Source organism: Mustela putorius, unplaced genomic scaffold (genome assembly GCF_011764305.1).
Source record: "Mustela putorius furo isolate JIRA1106 unplaced genomic scaffold, ASM1176430v1.1 tig00000083_pilon_pilon_pilon, whole genome shotgun sequence".
NCBI classification, from domain to species: domain Eukaryota; kingdom Metazoa; phylum Chordata; class Mammalia; order Carnivora; family Mustelidae; genus Mustela; species Mustela putorius.
In genome coordinates, this window is record NW_025421273.1 from 31,556,304 (window position 1) to 31,575,063 (window position 18,760).

At 37.1% G+C, this 18,760-nt stretch overlaps 1 protein-coding gene across 4 annotated transcripts in view; it reads left to right on the forward strand.

Moving 5' to 3' along the window:
- The window catches only part of RBPJ (recombination signal binding protein for immunoglobulin kappa J region), a 216,405-nt gene that overhangs the window by 134,124 nt on the left and 63,521 nt on the right, over positions 1-18,760 (forward strand). Inside the window, exon 2 of one of the 4 annotated variants that reach the window (XM_013061512.2) lies at positions 12,602-12,784. The exons of the other annotated variants lie outside the window; for them this stretch is intronic. Within the exon in view, the coding sequence (XP_012916966.1) occupies positions 12,768-12,784 (17 nt within the window). The 5' untranslated portion in view covers positions 12,602-12,767. The remainder of the gene's footprint in view (positions 1-12,601; positions 12,785-18,760) is intronic. 4 annotated transcript variants of the gene reach the window in all.

The window sequence follows — 18,760 nt, forward strand, 5'->3', positions numbered from 1 at the left end:
CCCTGCTGACCCAGAAGCCCAACGTGGGACTCAATCCCAGGACCCCGGGATCACCACCTGATCCGAAGGCAGATGCTTAACTGACTGAGCCACCCAGGCATCCCAGTTGTAACAGTTTATTGAGCTAGTTCCCATTTGGTGTACAACTAGATATGTTTCTCTTTTAGGAACAACAGTGTAGTAAATATCTTTGTGTGCCACATTTGCATGAATATTTTTATAGGACGTACTTAGAAGTGGAATTGCAGGGATATATTCATTTATAGTTTTGATAGATGCTGCCAAGTTGTTCTCCAAAAGTTTCTATTACTTACACACACACACACACACACACACACACACACACACATATGCGCTATATATATGGCAGTATGTGAGAATTGATGAATAGATTTCAATAGGAATGGAAACCAAGGGGATTCTGTACAGATGAGGAAGCATGAGTAAAAGCAAAGAGGCAGGAGGGCCTAGTAGATATGGTGAGGAAAGAGGGAGTCAAGAATCTGATGTAGCATATAGGAAATAAGGGGCTTGTGGAAGATGAGTCTAGAAAGGTAGGTTGGACCAAATAAGAAAAGTGCTTTTTAATGTGTTGGTTAGAAGTTTAAACTTGAGTAGACACTGGAAGCCTTTCAAAAGGTTTTTTTTCTTTTTTAAAGATTGATATAGTTTAGAAAAAGAGAGACCATGCCCTTGTGTGCACATGCAGGTGAGTATGAGTTGGGGAAGAGGGAGAGGATCCCAAGCAGATGCCCTGTAGAGTATGGAGCCTGCCCTGGGATGAGATCATGACTTGAGCTTAACCAACTGAGCTACCCAGGCACCACTCCCTGCCCCTCTGGCCCCCTTGCCCTCCCCTGCAGATTTTACATATGAGCTGTATTTCAAGAGCAGTAACTGTGAAGCCTAGGTTTTTGAGGATAGGGAGATTGGCTATAAGGCTGTTAAAATGATCATCTGCTATAATGAAGGGCTTGGTCTTAGAAATGAGAGAAAGGTATCAGATTTGAGCTTAACAGCTATACAGATTTAAAGGTATACATATTTAAAATCAGTTTGTAAGTCTTGGTGGCTTAAGATGAGAAGGTAAAAGATTGTTGTGGCTCTTTGAGTGCACAGGTGTGCTTTTTGTGAAGATAATAAGAAATAGAATGAGAAATAGGTTTGGGCAAAATGTGAGGGAAATTGTTATTAAAACATAAGGAATAGGGGCGCCTGGGTGGCTCAGTGGGTTAAAGCCTCTGTCTCTGGCTCAGATCATGATCCCAGAGTCCTGGGATCGAGTCCCACATCGGGCTCTCTACTCAGCAGGGAGCCTGCTTCCCCCTCTCTCTCTGCCTGTCAAATAAAGAAAATCTTTTTTAAAAAAAACACACATATGGAATAAAACAAGTTACTATCCACTGATATAGTTCTGTAAAGTGTGTTCACTTTTTTTTATTGCGGAAAAATATACATCACTTGAAATTTTAAATTTTAGCCATTTTTAATTGTACAGTTCAGTGTTACTAAGTACATTCACATTGTTGTATAACTATCACCTATGATCCATCCCATCTCCAGAACTTCTTCCATATTCCTAATTTGAAGCTCTGAACCTGTTAAACAGTAAGTCTCCATTTCTCCCTACCCTGAGCCTCGATAAGTAAATTGGCAGCCACAATTCTGCTTTTCTGTCTTTATGAATTTGAATTTAGGTACCTTATAATAAGTCGAGTCATGGAGTATTTGTCCTTCTGTGACAGGCTTATGTCACTTAGCATAATGTCTTCAAGTTTCATCCATTTTATATAGTGTGTGTCAGAATTTCTTTTTAAGGCAGAATAGTATTCCATTTAGTATTCCGTTGTATATATACATACATTTTTTAAAAAATCCATCCATTTGCCAATGGACACTTGGGTTGTTTTTGATGTTGTTGTTGCTGTTGTTATTGTTTTAAGATTTTATTTATTTATCTGACAGCGCACGCGCGCGAGAGAGAGACAGACAGACAGAGCAGGAATATGAGCAGGGGGGTTGGGAGGTGGAAAGCAGACTTCCAGATAAGCAGGGAGCCCAATAGCGGGGCTTGATCCCAGGACCCTGGGGTCATGAGCTGAAGGCAGACATGTAATGACTGAGCCACCTAGGTGCCCCTTTGTTGGGGGTTTTAATGGAGGGGGGTAGGCCTTTTTTTGTTTTGTTATTAAGAGTGTGATTACAATAAAATTGAGTTTGATAAAACTGTACAAACCACTGTACTCTTGTATAGGTCCACTGTTAGGAAATAGTGTTTGTTGCCACAAAGATGAGTACAAACAATCTTGCTTTGTACAACTCATACATAATCATGACTATTGGAAATAAGACCTAAAATGCTTATCCTACCAGTGGGTAGATACCATAATGGTAAAGGTATAGCATAAACAGGATTTGGAAGACCCGGGGTTTTCAATATAATCATTGGAATATTTTGAGGCTTAAGCAATTGTACACAATTTTGTACACTTTATTTTTTTTAAGGATTTTATTTATTTATTTGACAGAGATACAGCAAGAGAGGGAACACAGGCAGGGGGAGTGGGAGAGGGAGAAGCAGGCTCCCTGCTGAGCAAGGATCCTGATGTGGGGCTTGATCCTAGGATGCTGGGATCATGACCTGAGCCGAAGGCAGACGCCCAACCGACTGAGCACCCAGGTGCTCCAGTTTTGTACACTTTAAATTGCCCCAAACAGAAGGTGTTATAATAAATGTTCTAGTCTGTTTGACTGAGGCATCAGTTTTTGAAAATATTTTGAATTATTAGGTAAATGAAATAAGACAGCCCTGCACCTGATGAACTAACCTAAGTGATACAGGTTTTATAAAATAGGATTGAATGAGTTGCCTCCAGAAGATATTACCTGTCCCCAGTATCTTGATTCCTTTGTCGAAATGATTTTCTGATTGAACTTACAATGAGAACAAAGAAGTGAAAATAAGTATACAAGGGGGAGGGTCCTTTCTCTTTTTATTCATTACTCTCTTGAAAATACATACTCACTTTCCTTATTCTCTGCAGTCCATTACTCTCTGGCAGAGTTGTAATTTTGGGCCCATCTTCTGAATTGTGACTTTTGTTAATACAGTTCAACACAATTCCATTTCAGGAAAATGTGTTGTTTTGGAATTCACTAATACATGCTTTTTCCATGATGTTCCTTTCTTCTCTCTTCTTTTTTAAAAGATTTGTTTACTTGAAAGACAGTGAGAGAGAATGAGAGGGGGGATGGTCAGAGGGAGAAGTAGACTCCCCACTGAGCAGGTAGCCTGATGTGGGGCTCCATCCCAGGAACCGGAGATCATGAGCTGGAGGCAGACACTTAACTGACTGAGCCACCCAGTCGCCCCTTGATGTTTCTTTCTTACCAAAAGATATACCTACACATATTGCTGCATATCCAACTTTGATAACATTTGGCACTGGAAAATTAAAAAAGCACACAGAGAATACAAGATATAGATAAAGATGGTAATGGAAAATTAAAACAGCATATTAAAAGGAGTCTCTGGAGACTTAAACTAGTTCTTTCTAGGATGGCTAAAGTTACAGGATAGCTCTTTAGGTTTTTTAATTTCTTTCAGCCTCATTGTAAAAGATAAGCTAATAGAAGGTAGTTGGTAATTTAAGTGAGATGCTTAGCATATGGGAAGCAGTCTGTCAAGTTTATTTTTTCTAATCTACTGGTTTGAGACTGAGAGGTGTTTTAGTGGCTAGAGAGCATCAGATAATAATTTGCTGTTCTTACCTGAAATTGCTTTGTTTTACCTCTATAGTGTTTGAATATGGATTATCTATCTTAAATTAGTTTCTGTAATTAGAGATTTTTTCTTTTCTTTTTTTTAAAGATTTATTTATTTATTTGACAGAAATCACAAGTAAACAGAGAGGTATGCATAGAGAGAGGGGTGGGGGAAGCAGCGTTTCTGCTGAGCAGAGAGCCCTATGCGGGGTTTGATCCCAGGATCCTGAGATCATGACCTGAGCTGAAGGCAGAGGCTTAACCCACTGAGCCACCCAGGCACCCCTGTAATTAGAAATTTTCTTAAATATTCTTATCACATTATGTTTTATTTAATACTGACAAGTATAGATGGTACAGGATGTATAACTAAAATATTAGGATGATCAGAACATTTGTTCAATAAATAAAACTTTAACCTCCTCAGTTTTTTTTGTTTTGTTTTTTTTTTAAATATCCAATGGCAGGAAAGAACTAAATAGACTAACTTGGCTGATCACATCTCACTAGCCTTGGCAGAAAGATCTGATAAACTGCAATAAACTCTGTTAGAATATTTGAGCATATCCACTTTATTATGTTCAAACCAAACTACTGAAACCTCCCTCCTTAAATCTGAAGCCTTCTCCATCTCTCTTAGTAACTCCATCTTTTGGGTTGCTGAGCCTGGAAGAAACCTTGGAGTCACTGTTGTCTCTTCCTTTTCCCCCTCCAACTCCACCATCCAGTGTGAGCAGATGTTATCATTTTGTCTTTAAAATATGCCCATAGTTGGGGCGCCTGGGTGGCTCAGTGGGTTAAGCCGCTGCCTTCGGCTCGGGTCGTGATCCCGGGGTCCTGGGAACGAGCCCCGCATCGGGCTCTCTGCTCAGCGGGGAGCCTGCTTCCTCCTCTCTCTCTGCCTGCCTCTCTGCCTGCTTGTGATCTCTCTCTGTCAAATAAATAAATAAAATCTAAAAAAAAAAAAAAATGCCCATAGTTTTCATCACATGTGACATGTCCACTGCTTTCACTCTGGTGTAAGGCTCTGTCCTCTCTACCTCCATAGTCACAGTGGCTGCCTAATTGATCTCTGCTGCTGCTTCCCTTCTGCCTTACCATCTTTCTCTGCTTACCAGCTAGACTCCCGCTAAGCTTTCTTGGCTCAGATGTTGGTCTTGCTCAAGTCAAAATTTAGAATAAAAAGCTAAAGGCCTTCATGCTCAGTGGTGTCCCCAAGAACATGTGCATGCACCTCCCCTCCCTGTAACATTTCATTTAGTATCCTACGGTTTCTGTGTTCTAGCCACGCTGGTCTCCTGCTTCAGGATCCTTGGACCTGCTGTTTATTTCCTTTGCATGGAATCTTCCTTTCATCCCTTCCTTCATATCGTGGCTCAAATATTATCTCAGCAAGGGCATTTTAAAAATTGCACCCCATCTCCTGTCTTCCATGCCCTTTTTTCTTCTCCATTTCTGTTCATAGCTTTTACCACCATATGAAATTTTTAATTACTGTGTTAACTCTGCCAAAGATTTTGGTCTCATCGGTGCACTGAAATGTCCTTAGTGCTTACAAAAGGTCTTCCACATTGTAGTTGTTCAGATATTTGTTAAGCTAATGAATTTGTCTGGAGGGGGGAGAATGCTTGAAGGCATGAGTTAGAGTCACAGACTGGATCATCACCCATATAATTGGAATAAACATTAAGTGTGAAATTTTTTTTAAACAAATCATAAGTACTTCTTGAACATTTTAATTGAAACATTCCTAGGAAAGTGTTTTATTTGGATTCTAGAATTGTGGCATTAGCAGACATTGTAACTGATTACCAAATTGTGCTTCCAAAGTTAGTAAATGTTTATGCATCCTCAGGTGGACAGTATTTTTTATTATTTCACATGTAAGCTTTGTTACTGCAGTTTTGTGCTTGTATTAGCCACAGAGAGATTGTGACTGGTGAGAAGTTACATGCTCTCTAAGTTTCTAACCTGTGATTCCTGACTCCCAAGTCCAGAATTTGATCAGCACGTTCTTGTATCACTCATGATGACAAACTCTTTTAAGTCACCAAAATTTACAGTTTATTTTAAACAAAAAGAGACCTAAGCAACTAAGCTGGAGGAGAAATAATAGAAACTCTCCTAAAAAGTACAAAGAAAGTAGAGGTAAACTTCATTCAGTCTCTTTAGCAGTTTTTAGTTATGGGCTGTAAAGACGCTTCTATTAATTTGCTTGTTTGGCATAAATGTGTAGTAGTGTTTATGAGCTGATTGATTTCACCACTACTACCTTTCCTTCCCTGACATCCTTTACTCAGTACTCTTTTTTTTTTTTTTTAATTTAAGGTCAGTTAATTAACATATAATGTATTGGTTTCAGAGGCAGGGGTCAGGGATTCATCAGTCTTAATATCACACCCAGTGCTTATTACATCACGTGCCCTCCTTAATGTCCATCACCCAGTTACCCCTCCTTCCGTCCCCACCCCTCCAGCAACCCTCAGTTTGTTTCCTATGATTGAGTCTCTTACTGTTTGTCTCCCTCTCTGCTTTCATCTTGTTTTATTTTTTCCTCTCTTCCCCTATGATCCTTGGTTTTGTTTCTTAAATTCCACATACCAGTGAGATGATATGGTAATTGTCTTTCATTGATAGAGGGCACCCTCTAGTTCCGTGTGGGAGCAAATGGCAAGATCTTTCTTTCTTTCTCTTTTTCTTTTGATGGCTGAGTAGTATTACTCAGCACTTTTGAACTAATGGTTTTTCATGTCCCCCTCCACTTTCCTCACCTTCCTACCTTTGGTCTCATGGACAGGTAATAACTTGCTAACAACCAATCTGTTTAAAAAAGAGTAGTTGTATGTGTGTGTATGCATGTGTGTGTGTATTTATGTTTTAATAATACCTGTGTATACTGTGTCATCTAGAATTCTCCAAAAATATGGCGGCATATTGTGGCTGAACCTTAGGATATACATTTTCAGAAGAGTTTTCCCAGTTGGGGGTTCCTCAAAAGTAAAATTAGCTGAATAGTCCATCTTTCATAATTGCTAGATCACAAGTGTCTAGTTATTGAGCCATGTTGATCCTGAGTTTAGCTTTAGTTATAGGTTCTGATGTCCCCTTGTCCCTAATTGGAAAAGGAATCATGTTCTTACTATCAGGATGGAAATCAGAATAGTTCATTATTCTTAGGAAGATTCTTTGAAAATTACTCAAAATCATTAGGTTTAGCTTTAGCATTTATAATCATTTTTAGCATTGCCAAAACCTAGAGTTGAAGTCCCTGGAATACGTGATTTTCATACTTTTGACAGTAGTCGTGGTTAATTTTCTGTTGTTATGTAACAAGACTGTTTCCAAGTATTTGGTTGACAAAACTTGTTTAAAATTCAAGCGTCCATAGAACACATTGTGTAAATTATGTTACCTAACTTAAAAGACTATATTTCATCAGTTCAGTATGTGGAGTTTTTAAACATTTTTTAATAGATAATATATGAGAATTTATGTAAAAATACAAACTTGGCTCACATATCTTACATTGTAAGGTTCTGAAGATATTTAAAATTTTTTTCACTTCTAGTCTCACCTATTTCATTTTTTTTCTTTCCTTTATTCTTGTATTATGTGATGTTAAAGTCTATTTCATGTACTTCTCCTGCAGTTTAGTGGTGTGGGGGGGGGCGGTGGTGAGGAGAAATATTATGTGCAGAGGTACAGAGACCTGAAACACTATGGTGTGTTCTGAGAACTGTGTTAAGTTCCAGTGTAGACTAGAACATATGTTGTCTTTGTATGGGTAGGAGGAGACCAGAAGCTGGATCAGGAAAAGACCCTGTGGGAATGTTATTCTCCACTTAAATACCAAAACCAGTAACCTGTGTTCTTTCATACCTTTCTTAATTTAGTGTTCTTCTCTTGCCCAAATTTAATTTTCTCAAGAGTAAGTCTGCCTAGGTATGTGTCAAAGCTGGCGCATTTCTGTATCAGCTTTTAATCTCTTAAATTTTTTCTGTTAAAATTTCTGGTGGCTTAAGAGTAGAATTTAGGAAGAATAAAACAAAAATCTGTGACAAAGATTTTTTTGGAATGTTTTCTGACCTTAGATTCTTGGTTTAATGGGTAAATATTCTTGCCCCGTGTTTAGAAACATGAAGTTGAAGGACAAAAATAAAGGAGAACTTAGTTAGGAGTCCATGGCTTAGAAAGTGACCTGCTAGTTGTCATGAAATCAATTTAGTGGGTTACAGCTAGCATTTAAATAAATTTATGACAGAATAAGATACAGTATATCTATTGGAGTGTGTATCAGATTGTTACGGAAAAATCTACTTTTGGTTATGGTAAGCAAAGTTTGAAAAACTATTTAATATTTGTATATGCTTCTAGCATTTCTGTCTATATTTTAAAGACAGTATCCGTTCATTTACTTGGGTATTTGGGAACGCACTGCCTCTCTTTCTCCACCCCATCTCCCATTCACTGGTGTACCACTATGTGCCAGATACTGTTCTAAAGCCTTTACATGTATTAACTCATTGTTGTTTTCCATTACATGAATGTTACTTTTATCCCATTTTTTCAAAAGGAGAAGCTAAGATGCCTAGTGATTATTAACTTGCCTGAAATTGCATAGCTAAGTTGTGAATCTGAGATCAGTTCAAAACCAGGCAGTCTTTTATTCAGAGCCCTTTTTTCTAACCACCAACCTTTAAAATAGTCACCTGTGCAAAGACACCTTTCTCAGTGCACTGTGGTTAAGTGCTGGAGGTATGTCTGAAAATGGTTCCTGATCTCATGGAACTTAGATATTTATAAATATGTTTGCAACATTCTATGTTTGTTAAATAAATAAATATATATACAGACATGCCTAATGTGGGAAAATAACTATTGTTGAGTAACCATATGTAATTAGCATATTACTATGTTCCAGATTTCAGTATCATTGACTATAATTTCCATTGTATGGATATGCCATAATCTCACTATTCTTAGGTTGTCAGAAAGAACTTCCTAGTCCTTTCTTAGTAAGTAATGTTGAATGCATTCATTATTGTCATTTCAGATTACTATGTGAGGCTGTTTATAAAAGCAGAAAAATTTCAACTTAGTGGTATCTATTTCTAATTTTCTAAAGTTTATGCTTTAGCAGTAGTGTTGATCTACCTTCAGAAACGTTATATGGTAAATATTCAGTAGTTACAAACAACAAAATTCATTCGACATAAATGGTGTTCTGTGTTAAACCATCTTCCTTCAAAATCTGTTCTCAATATTGTCATTGTAGCATGTATAAACCATTCCTAAATACTTTTTTTCATTCACTCAAATACTTGTGTGCCTGTTAGTTTTAGAGCATATCATGAACTTTCTTTTTTTTCATTTGTCAGTCATGTATCCAAAATGGGGTGTATAACGTTTTCACGTACTTAGATCATTGGTGCCTAGTGTGTTCCAGGTCTCTGGAAGTTAGATAATGGGCTTAGAACGATAAAGACAGCAGCTACCCTATTGGACATAGCATAGTGAAGGAGTCTGTAACAATTTGCATGGAAATGTATTTGTCTCTTTTATAAGAAGTGAAATGTTTTGTAGATAGATGCATAGACTTTAATACACATTAATTTTGAAATTAAAAGGTATGTGGTTGGGCATCAGATTTTCTAATGGGCATTCATTTTATAATTCGTTATTTGGCATATTAATAAAATGAGTTCTGCAGAAGGCTTAGGCTATTACTGATTAAGATATTTTTTAAAAGACCCTTTAGGTTTTTTACCGTAACAGTTTGACTGTTAAATGTAATAATTCCGTAACACTTTGTTTCAGCAATTTTAAAAATGGTTACTTTGAGTCATATAACTTGTTACCAAATAGTGGCATGCAGTGTGGATACATGGTTTCCATGCATGGTTTCCATTCAAATTTGAAGTTGCTTAGGAGTTTCCTGTTCTTAATTTGGGGGATTTCTTTCAGTGCTTTTTGTTTCGCTTTTAGTTTAATAATGTTTTGAAGCACTGAAGGAAGCTGTCCATCTCCTTTGTTGTTGTTGTTGTTCTGTTGTTATGTTTTATTTTGTTTATATTTTTAGTGATAACCTGACTGAATGACCTCACCTCCCTCAGCTAATAAATTTCTCTTCCCTTGAGGCTAATACTGGTAGCAGTTTAAGGGACAGGGCCCAGTTGGAAAAATGTGGCTGTAGGCCTTTTTTTCTTCTTCTTCTTCTTCTTTTTTTTTTTTTTTTTGGAGTAGGCTTCACACACAATGTGGGGCTTGAACTCATGACTCTGAGATCAAGAGTCATAGGCTCTATCAGCTGAGCCAGCCAGGCCCCCCAGCAGTGTACCCTCTTAAGGAGGATACCTTTCATGTTCATTTTTGTTTGGTCACCTAAAATTTATATCTGCTGTGATTTTCAAGTAATCTTTAAAAGATCTTCAAGTATATAACTTCATGAAAATGCTGGATGTCATTTGTAGAAATCAAATGGAGTTTCTGGACTTTAGTGATTATATGTGATCCTAATTCTTAGTGGCTTTACTAAATGTGTATGCAGTTTGTTTACAAATTCATTTACAGACATTGACTAGGTTTTGAGTGAGATGCTTTATAAAATTAAATTATTGTTATATCGGCCAGGTTGAAAAGCAGACATAACTGTTGGATGTGATTTCTTCTGGAAGATAGATTAGCGTAGCAGATTACTTAAATCTCTCTGAGCCTTGATCTCCTCCATGTAAAAGGAGGCAAACACCCTGTCAGTCTTAGGAGTGGTAGATCAGGATGAAATAACATGAAGCGCTAGGCACAGTTCATGGCATAGTGTCGATAAGTGTTAGCCTCAGTACCATCGCTTTCCTCAGCAGTATTTTACAATAATACTGTAGTACAAAAGTGCTGATACTCTGTCCGGAAGATCTAGATTTAAGTTCTAGTTCTTTTACTGCAGTCTTTCTTGGATCAGTCACTTGACCACAGTGTATTCATTTTCTCTTCTATAAAATGAAGTTCTGAAAATTAAATGGTGTAATGAGCGAGTGCTCCAGATCTAGTCTTTTTTCTTTGTTATCTAGCATATTTATTATAACTTGCTTTATTTCCCAATAGTTGACATTAATTTTTATGTGCAAGGGAGAAGAGCTGTAATTGAGAACATTAACCTGATAGTTGTGTGGAGGACACATTTATTTGGAGGAGCAGAATGTAGGAAGAAATGACAGTGCCCTTCCAGGTAGTTGTTAATGCATACAGACCCTGTGAAAGGCTTCAAGCTGAAGTGGGAAAGGTCCGGGGATAACAATCAGCTTAAAAAGATGGCTGTGTCTGTAATGATTTCACTGGCCCAGGTCTCTTGATTCTGTTCTTCATTAGTTTCTTCCTGCCTGTTCTGGTAGAGTTCTTTCCTATATGCGATCCTGCCACTATTACTAGGTTTCTGAAGAGTGACTTACATTTTGTAATCTGCTTTCCCCACAACCTGCAGTAAATCTAAATCTCAGAAATACGTAATTTTCTGACATCGGACTATGAAAGGTTTTCATCAGTTGAGTCTACTTTTTCAAGCAGGAAATGGTTCTACTTTCTCCTTACAACATACCTTTTAGCTCTAGCTGGGAGATTGGTCATTTTCCATTTCTTGTCTGGTAACGTGACACAGGCTGTTCCACAGGCCCAGAGTATAACAGACCTCTACCAGTAACTCCCCACCCCCCTTTGGAAGCCCTTCTTATGGCTTGCTTTTATTAAAAATTTCCTCATCGGTCATCCCTAAGGTAATTTTAATTGCTTTATGACAAATTTGTATGGTAATTGGTAGCAATACAGTATTGGTAATTTAGTTTTACTTTGTGTAGCTTCAGTTATTTTTTCTGGTAACTATTACAGAGTGCCAAGCTTGAGGCAAGAGGAGAGTGAATTCTTAGATTTAAAATGGGACATACAAACTTTTATCCTATCATTTTAATAACCAAATGTTTTAAATGTTCTTATATAACAAAGGTGGGTTGGAGTGAGGAGGAAAGGGGGACAGACAACCTGCCAAGGCAGTCACAGAACCGCAGTACAACTTGATTGTTAGCCATCTATTGTCCATTGATACGTGCATACTCTTAATAAAAGTAAGCTTAGGACGAGCATACTCTTAATAAAAGTAAGCTTAGGGGCGCCTGGGTGGCTCAGTGGGTTAAAGCCTCTGCCTTTGGCTCAGATCATGTTCCCAGGGTCCTGGGATCGAGCCCCACGTCGGGCTCTCTGCTCAGTGGGGGATCCTGCTTCCTCCTCTCTCTCTCTGCCTGACTCAATGCCTACTTGTGATCTCTCTCTCTCTCTCTGTCAAATAAATAAATAAATTCTTAAAAAAAAAAAGCTTTAAAAACCGGAGCTCCATGGAATTTCAGTTTAATGACTTCAGTGGAATTGAATTAAAATGATTCCATAATATTAACATCAGGTTGGGCAGGACCCTCTGCTATTTTATTAATGAGTTCCCTTTTGTGCAGGGGTGTGGGTGATTTCCAGCTCTCATCCAACACAGAATACGTTAGGGACCTACCAAGTGTTCAGACGTGTCTTTTAGGTTATTTTCATTTCTTCAGAAGAACTGAAGAATCTGTTGGGGCAAGAGATTTGTGGGGGTTGATGGATCTCCATAAAGCAAAGGCTGTCACTCCGACCACTCTGAAGCACATACTCCTCGTTCATCTGAGGGTTCACATTAAAAATGACAGGGTGACAGAGTAGCAGCAGCAGCCTCTTTGATTTTCTTAGTCATGGCAGCAGTTAACAGTGCATTAGTGGCTTAACACACCAACACTTAAGTCCTTATTTTTTTGTTTTTGTTTTTAAGTCATTGAAATTATGAGACTATCATTCACATGGAAGCATTGTAGTTCTTCGGAACCATTATGATCTCAAAAGGAAAGGAGAATGATACAGATACACTGGCTGAGGTGTTTTGAGGTGCATCGAAGTGTTCCAAGCTGTGACTTACCTTAACATGTTCTTGAAGTACCATGGCGTGGATTAAAAGGTATGCTTTAGAAATCTCCCAGTGACCCCAGGGTCATGGATAGAATGAACGCTCATGATTCTGTATTTAGTTATCACATATTTTAAGAGATTTTAATATTTAGATTATAGATGTGGTTATAGATTTATGGTAAATAGTACTTTTTATTTTGTTTTTAAAAAAACCATATATCACAAGCTTGATGCGTGATTTCTCCTTCCCTTCCTTCCCTCTTTGAGATACAGTTATAGAAGACACTGGGGTAAATATTTTCCCTAGATTTTAATAGTAATGGGCTGTAATTTCTTTCACCAAATAGTTTAGGTATTATTCATGTATTGGTCTGTAATTAGCTTTGTGGTTTACATCATAGACTAGTTTCTTTGCAGTGCTGTCATTTCATGGCCTGAATAGGAAATAGATGAATGTTTTAGTTGGAGCCTTAATTCGACCAAATAAAATAATTCTTACGTGGACCATTTATAGTTTGTGCTTTTTGTCTTTTCCAAAGAATTTTTCCTGAGAGAAAAATGCATGGCTCCCTGTTAACAGTGATTGTTGTTGCTTCACTAATTGTATGTGTGCAATTAATTATTTATGTGTTTGTGATATGTAGTCCCCCTGTTATTTGTGGTTGCTAATAGTGGTAATTCTAGGTTTCATATTACCCACTTAGCTGTCAAAAATTGTTAATATATTTATGTTCATACATTTTATTTGACTGATGTAGTCAAAACCAGTTTTTAATTATTTGAAATCTTGGAAACCTGCTAATTTTGTACTGTGTGCTTGCTACTGAATGTTTTCTTACGGATGGTGGAAGTGAATGAACCCAGGAAGAATGCAGAATTTATTAATGTTACATTAAGTTCAGAATTTTTTATCTTTAGGATAGTAAAGAAAAATTTGTTGGGAAGGTAATGGTTTAAATCATGGATAGATAAATTTAACAGACATACACTAGTGCAGTCTGTAATTTTTATCACTTACGCTGTCTTATGTTAAGATCCTTTTGATATGTCAGCAGTTAAATTCTAAATGAAATTTAGTTATTAAACCTAAGACAAAACTGCTTTATGTTAAATTCCAGTCTATAATGACAGTGATCTAATCAAGTTTCTAGGTAAAGTAGGCAGCTTATAAACCAAGGTAGTCATTCACTTCAACCAGGTATTTTATGTCTGATGGCACACAGTAGTGTCTGCTCTCCAAAAAAGATCTTTTCTGACATAATGGGTTGGAGATGATATTTGATACATTGTTTATAAAATGTAATTCTCTATAATATTTGCCACTTCTACTTAAAATACCTTTTTTGGGGTAGCATTTGAGCATCTGTTTTAACTCCACACAGGATTCTTGATCCACAGCTAGGGTTGAGAACTCCTAGGAAGGGTTTATAGCTTAGTGGTTAAGAGCTTAGACTTGGGGGCCAACTGACCTGTGTTTCCGATCTAACACTTAACTTTATTATTTTAACAGGGTATAAAAATGATCTAAAAACGTTTAAATTTGTATATTAAAAATATAGCATAAACATATACATATATGATTTATGTTAATGCATTTTATATGTGTGTATATAAAATATGTATGTATCTCGATATAAATGTCTGCCGGTATCAATAAATTATACACACAGGAAGCCAGTGTTAGACTAACAGTGGTGATGACTATTACATATCAGATCAGGAACTTGTTTATTTGGTGGAGGGGAGTAGGAGGGTGCTATTAAATATTTTTCTTCTCTTTAGTCTTACACATTCTCATATGATCTTCCTAGAGCTAAATAAACAATCACTATTTGATGTTTTCAATTCTTTGGGCTTTTTCTCATCAGTGAAAGATGGCCAATAGAGACCTAGAATTTATCTATTGTCCTCTTAGCCTGCTGGGTTGATTTGTGTGTCTCTAAAGCTATGTTTTTCAAGTTGCAGGTTTCAGCCCACTCATTAGTGGGCAAAGAAATCAATTCAGTGGGTTATGACCAGCGTTAGGAATACATACTAGAATAGAAAATAAAATATCAGCACATACTCAGTGTAGAAAAGAGTATTTAAAAAATACTTTCAAGTTTTTAAAATGCAGAAATAAACAAAATATATAACCATTTATGTGATTGGGTTGTTTTAGTTGTTTAGTTGCCTACCATAGTCACAGATGTCCATCACAGGTACTGTTAGTTCTGTCTTGTTATGCCTTGCTAAGAAGTGACCAGGATAGGTTCCAGTTTGTGGCTGGTATTGGTACGCCATGCTCTTTATCACTTTCAAGGATAACCCTTCAATCCCCTTGCTTTGAAGTGAAGGTTATTACTGGACAGTATCTAAGGAGTAGATGAGAATAGGAGAACATAATAATAGCTTTTGGGTGGCATTAATCAAGTCTGTTTTATCAAATAGAGTGATGTACTATACTGCATCATCTATATTATATGCATGTACTATATGTGATGTACTATACTGCATCATGAACACACAAAACAGTGATGTATACATACATTCTGGTGCTTATCATCTATAGATCTGTGTCTTCAGACTTCCAGTAGCAGCCCATTCTGGAGTCAGTGTAATAAGTTGTTGCCTTTCTCCCCTAATTAAGTGAAGCGGAAAAGAACAGAATAGCAGATGTCATGATTATATCCCCACAATATGGTTTTGTAAAACTTTATTTCCAGGAGCATGTGTATGTACTGAACTGCAGAGACCCAAGTTCGGGTAATGATGAGCTGAGAAACTAGATGAAAATCAGTCGTAAATCGAGGTTGCCAAACTGACCTCAGTCAGAAAAGACTTAAAGATATCTAAAGCAGGATTATCAGCTCAGTAGTCTTACCTCTGATGGTAAGCTATATTTAATTAGATGTGAGACCTTGTTTTTGTTTTTTGTTGTATTGTTGGTGCCCCAGCTTGCCCTGATAAATATTTATAAAAGCTCATAGGTAAGAAATTTTAGAATATTTCCTAGTTGAGGAGGAATTTACTCTTACTTTACATTGATGAAAATGACCCATTCAATTAAAAAAATGCCAAACCTGATAATATATACTAAAACCCACCCAATTCATTTTCCTAGTCCTTGTATGTTAAGGCTTTTTCATGTAATAGGTGTTTCTTTAATCAGAAGGTAGGTAAAAAGTTTAATGTTGCAAAAAGATTAAGCATAAATCAGATATATGACAATATTTTGAGTAGTTTAATGTTAGACCTTTTATATATTTGTTTATTTATGATTAGTGCATTTGCCTTCTGCAGTGTCTTCATAACAGGCAGATTATCTGTTTTACAGATTTGTTGAAGATAATCACAGAGTTCCTGGTGAATATTTTAAAATAAATAAAGCTTCAAAGTAGGACAATATCAGCATATGTATGTTTTAGGATTGTGTCTAAAATACAGTTTTGTCCTCCTTAGAAAACAATAAGAGAATGAAGATTTCTGGTAAATCGTTTCATAGCAATGGAATTTGTATATTAGTTTTCTACACTTGGGAGTTGAAAAATGGAAGAAATCTTTGCCAGAATAGGAGGCCAAAAGATGATAAGCACAATTCATCTTTCTCTGCAAGTTCTTGGAATTTGAGTCAAGCATACATAGTTCCTGCTCTGAATTGGGTATGATGTACTAAACATAGAAATCATGTTTTGAAATTACAGAAGATAAAGTAATAACCACCCCCCTAACCAGTGGATTAAATATCCCGATGATGGTTGCTTATCTTTGCACAGTATGTGAAGGCATATGTTGCTGGTGGTGAAGGGAGAAAACAAGAGCCTATGTATTCTATTACTTTGTTTTCCCCAAACCTCTCTCCCGCCCACCAACCTGACGTTGCCTTCTCCCAGAGTCTCCCAATTCTTCTTCTGCTTATCAACAGCATTGCTTGGCTTTTCAACATTATTTTAGCCCTGTTCCTACGACCTCACCACTTGTTACCTCGTGCTGCTTGTCCTGTTGAGAGTACAAGGTATCATGTTGTTACTTTGTGGCATTTGTTCTTCAGAACTGTGTCCCTCTAGCTTAGTTATCATCATGTGTGAGAATGAGAGCAACTTTTGTTGTTGTTGTTGTTGTTTTTTGGTAGACTTTTCTTCCTAAAGTGTAGTTTAGAAAGAAACTAAACTACGTTCTAGTTTAGTTGGCCTAGAATGGAGATCAGTGGCCACAGATGGCACTCCAACTCCACACCTAGGAGTAGAAGAAAGAACATATCACAAATTACTATGTTAATTATTACAAATGCTTCCAGTATACTTTTGGTTACTAAAAACAAGTTAAAAACCCTCTGGGAATGAAGATGAGCTGCTGGAGAGATTTTAAAAAGATGTTTTTGATTCTGAAAACAACAAAGTTTTAAAAATCTTTTGTATAAATGTAGCATTATTAGCATTGGGCACTTTCTCAAGCTAATTTATATCCCATTATTTTGAAAAAAAAAAAGCTATTTTGCATTTGTCTGGGATCTGGGATATCTTATTAAAATAATACTTTAGAATCCCATCTCAAGCATGAACCTAATTGAAGAGTGGAATATGCTATACCAGTAATTGTTATGAAAATTAAGGAATATCCTCCTTTTCAAAAATAAAATGAGGTCAGTTTATTTTGTAATTTAAAAAAAAATTTATTTATTTAATTTAGGTTTTGGGGAGGAGAGTATATGTAGGAGCCGGGGGAGAAGGAGAAGGAGATAATCTTTTTTTTTTAAACAACAGTCAGTGTTTATTAATTCACATGGTTTCTGTGTGTTCAGAATTTGGGGGCAGTTTAGTTGGGTGGGCTTTTAAAAAATTATTATTAACATATAATGTATTATTTGCCCCAGGGGTACAGGTCTATGAATCACCAGGCTTACACATTTCACAGCACTTAGCGTAGCACATACCCTTCCCAGTGTCCATAACCCAGCCACCCTATTACTAGCTCTCCACCCCCCAGCAACCCTCAGTTTGTTTTGTGAGATTAAGAGTCTCTTACGGTTTCTCTCCCTCCTGATCCCATCTTTTTTCATTTTTTCCTTCCCTACCCCCCACAGCCCCCCCCCGCCCTGCCTCTCAGATTCCTCATATCAGAGAAATCATATAATTGTCTTTCTCTAGTTGACTTACTTCGCTCAGCATAATACCCTCTAGTTCCATCCATGTTGTTGCAAATGGCAAGATTTCGTTTCTGTTGATGGCTGCATAGTATTCCATTGTGTATATATACCACATCAAGAATCTTAAGCAGACTCTGCACTGAGCACGGAGCCTGACATGTGGCTTGATCTTGCCACCCCAGGACCATGACCTGAGCTGAAATAAAGAGTCAGAGGCTTAACAGACTGAGCTACCCAGGCGTTCCTGTCTTATAGTATTGAAGTAGGTGATTATGAGGAGAATATTCTGTAGGTGAGCTGGAAAGTGTGCACACATGCCAAAACTGTTGCTTAAATGAGGAGTAGTTGCACTGATCTGTGATGTAACCAAGTTCTAACAGTTCAGAGTGAGTGAACTGCAGATATACTAGTGGCAGCTTTCACTGCCCCCATAAGTCTTCAGGCATTGCTTTAGCAACTATCATGTCAGCATATAGTCTTTAAAAATAATGACTGGAAATGTACTACTTCGGAAAATAGTGATCAGAAAGGACAACTGCGCTCCACCACCCCCCACTCCCCATTCCTTGATTATTTATTATGAGGAATCCTGGGGAGGAACTCTTGGGGTAGTTGGATAGGACAAAGCATTTTCAAAGCACTTAATTTTGGTTGAGTGCTTTTGTGTTTCATTACAACAGTGGGTGGACAGAGGTGATTAAAAATGTACCCCTGGGGATAAAAATATATGTTTATAAAAAATAAAAAATTATATTAAAAAAAATGTGCTAGAAGTGCTGATGGTAGCAGCTAAGCAGTTAGATTAATCAATATGCATGAAATTTAGCTTTCTTGAAACTCCATTTTGATTGAAATTCTTGTGGAAAAAGTAATCTGTGAGTGAGCACTTGTGACCTGGGG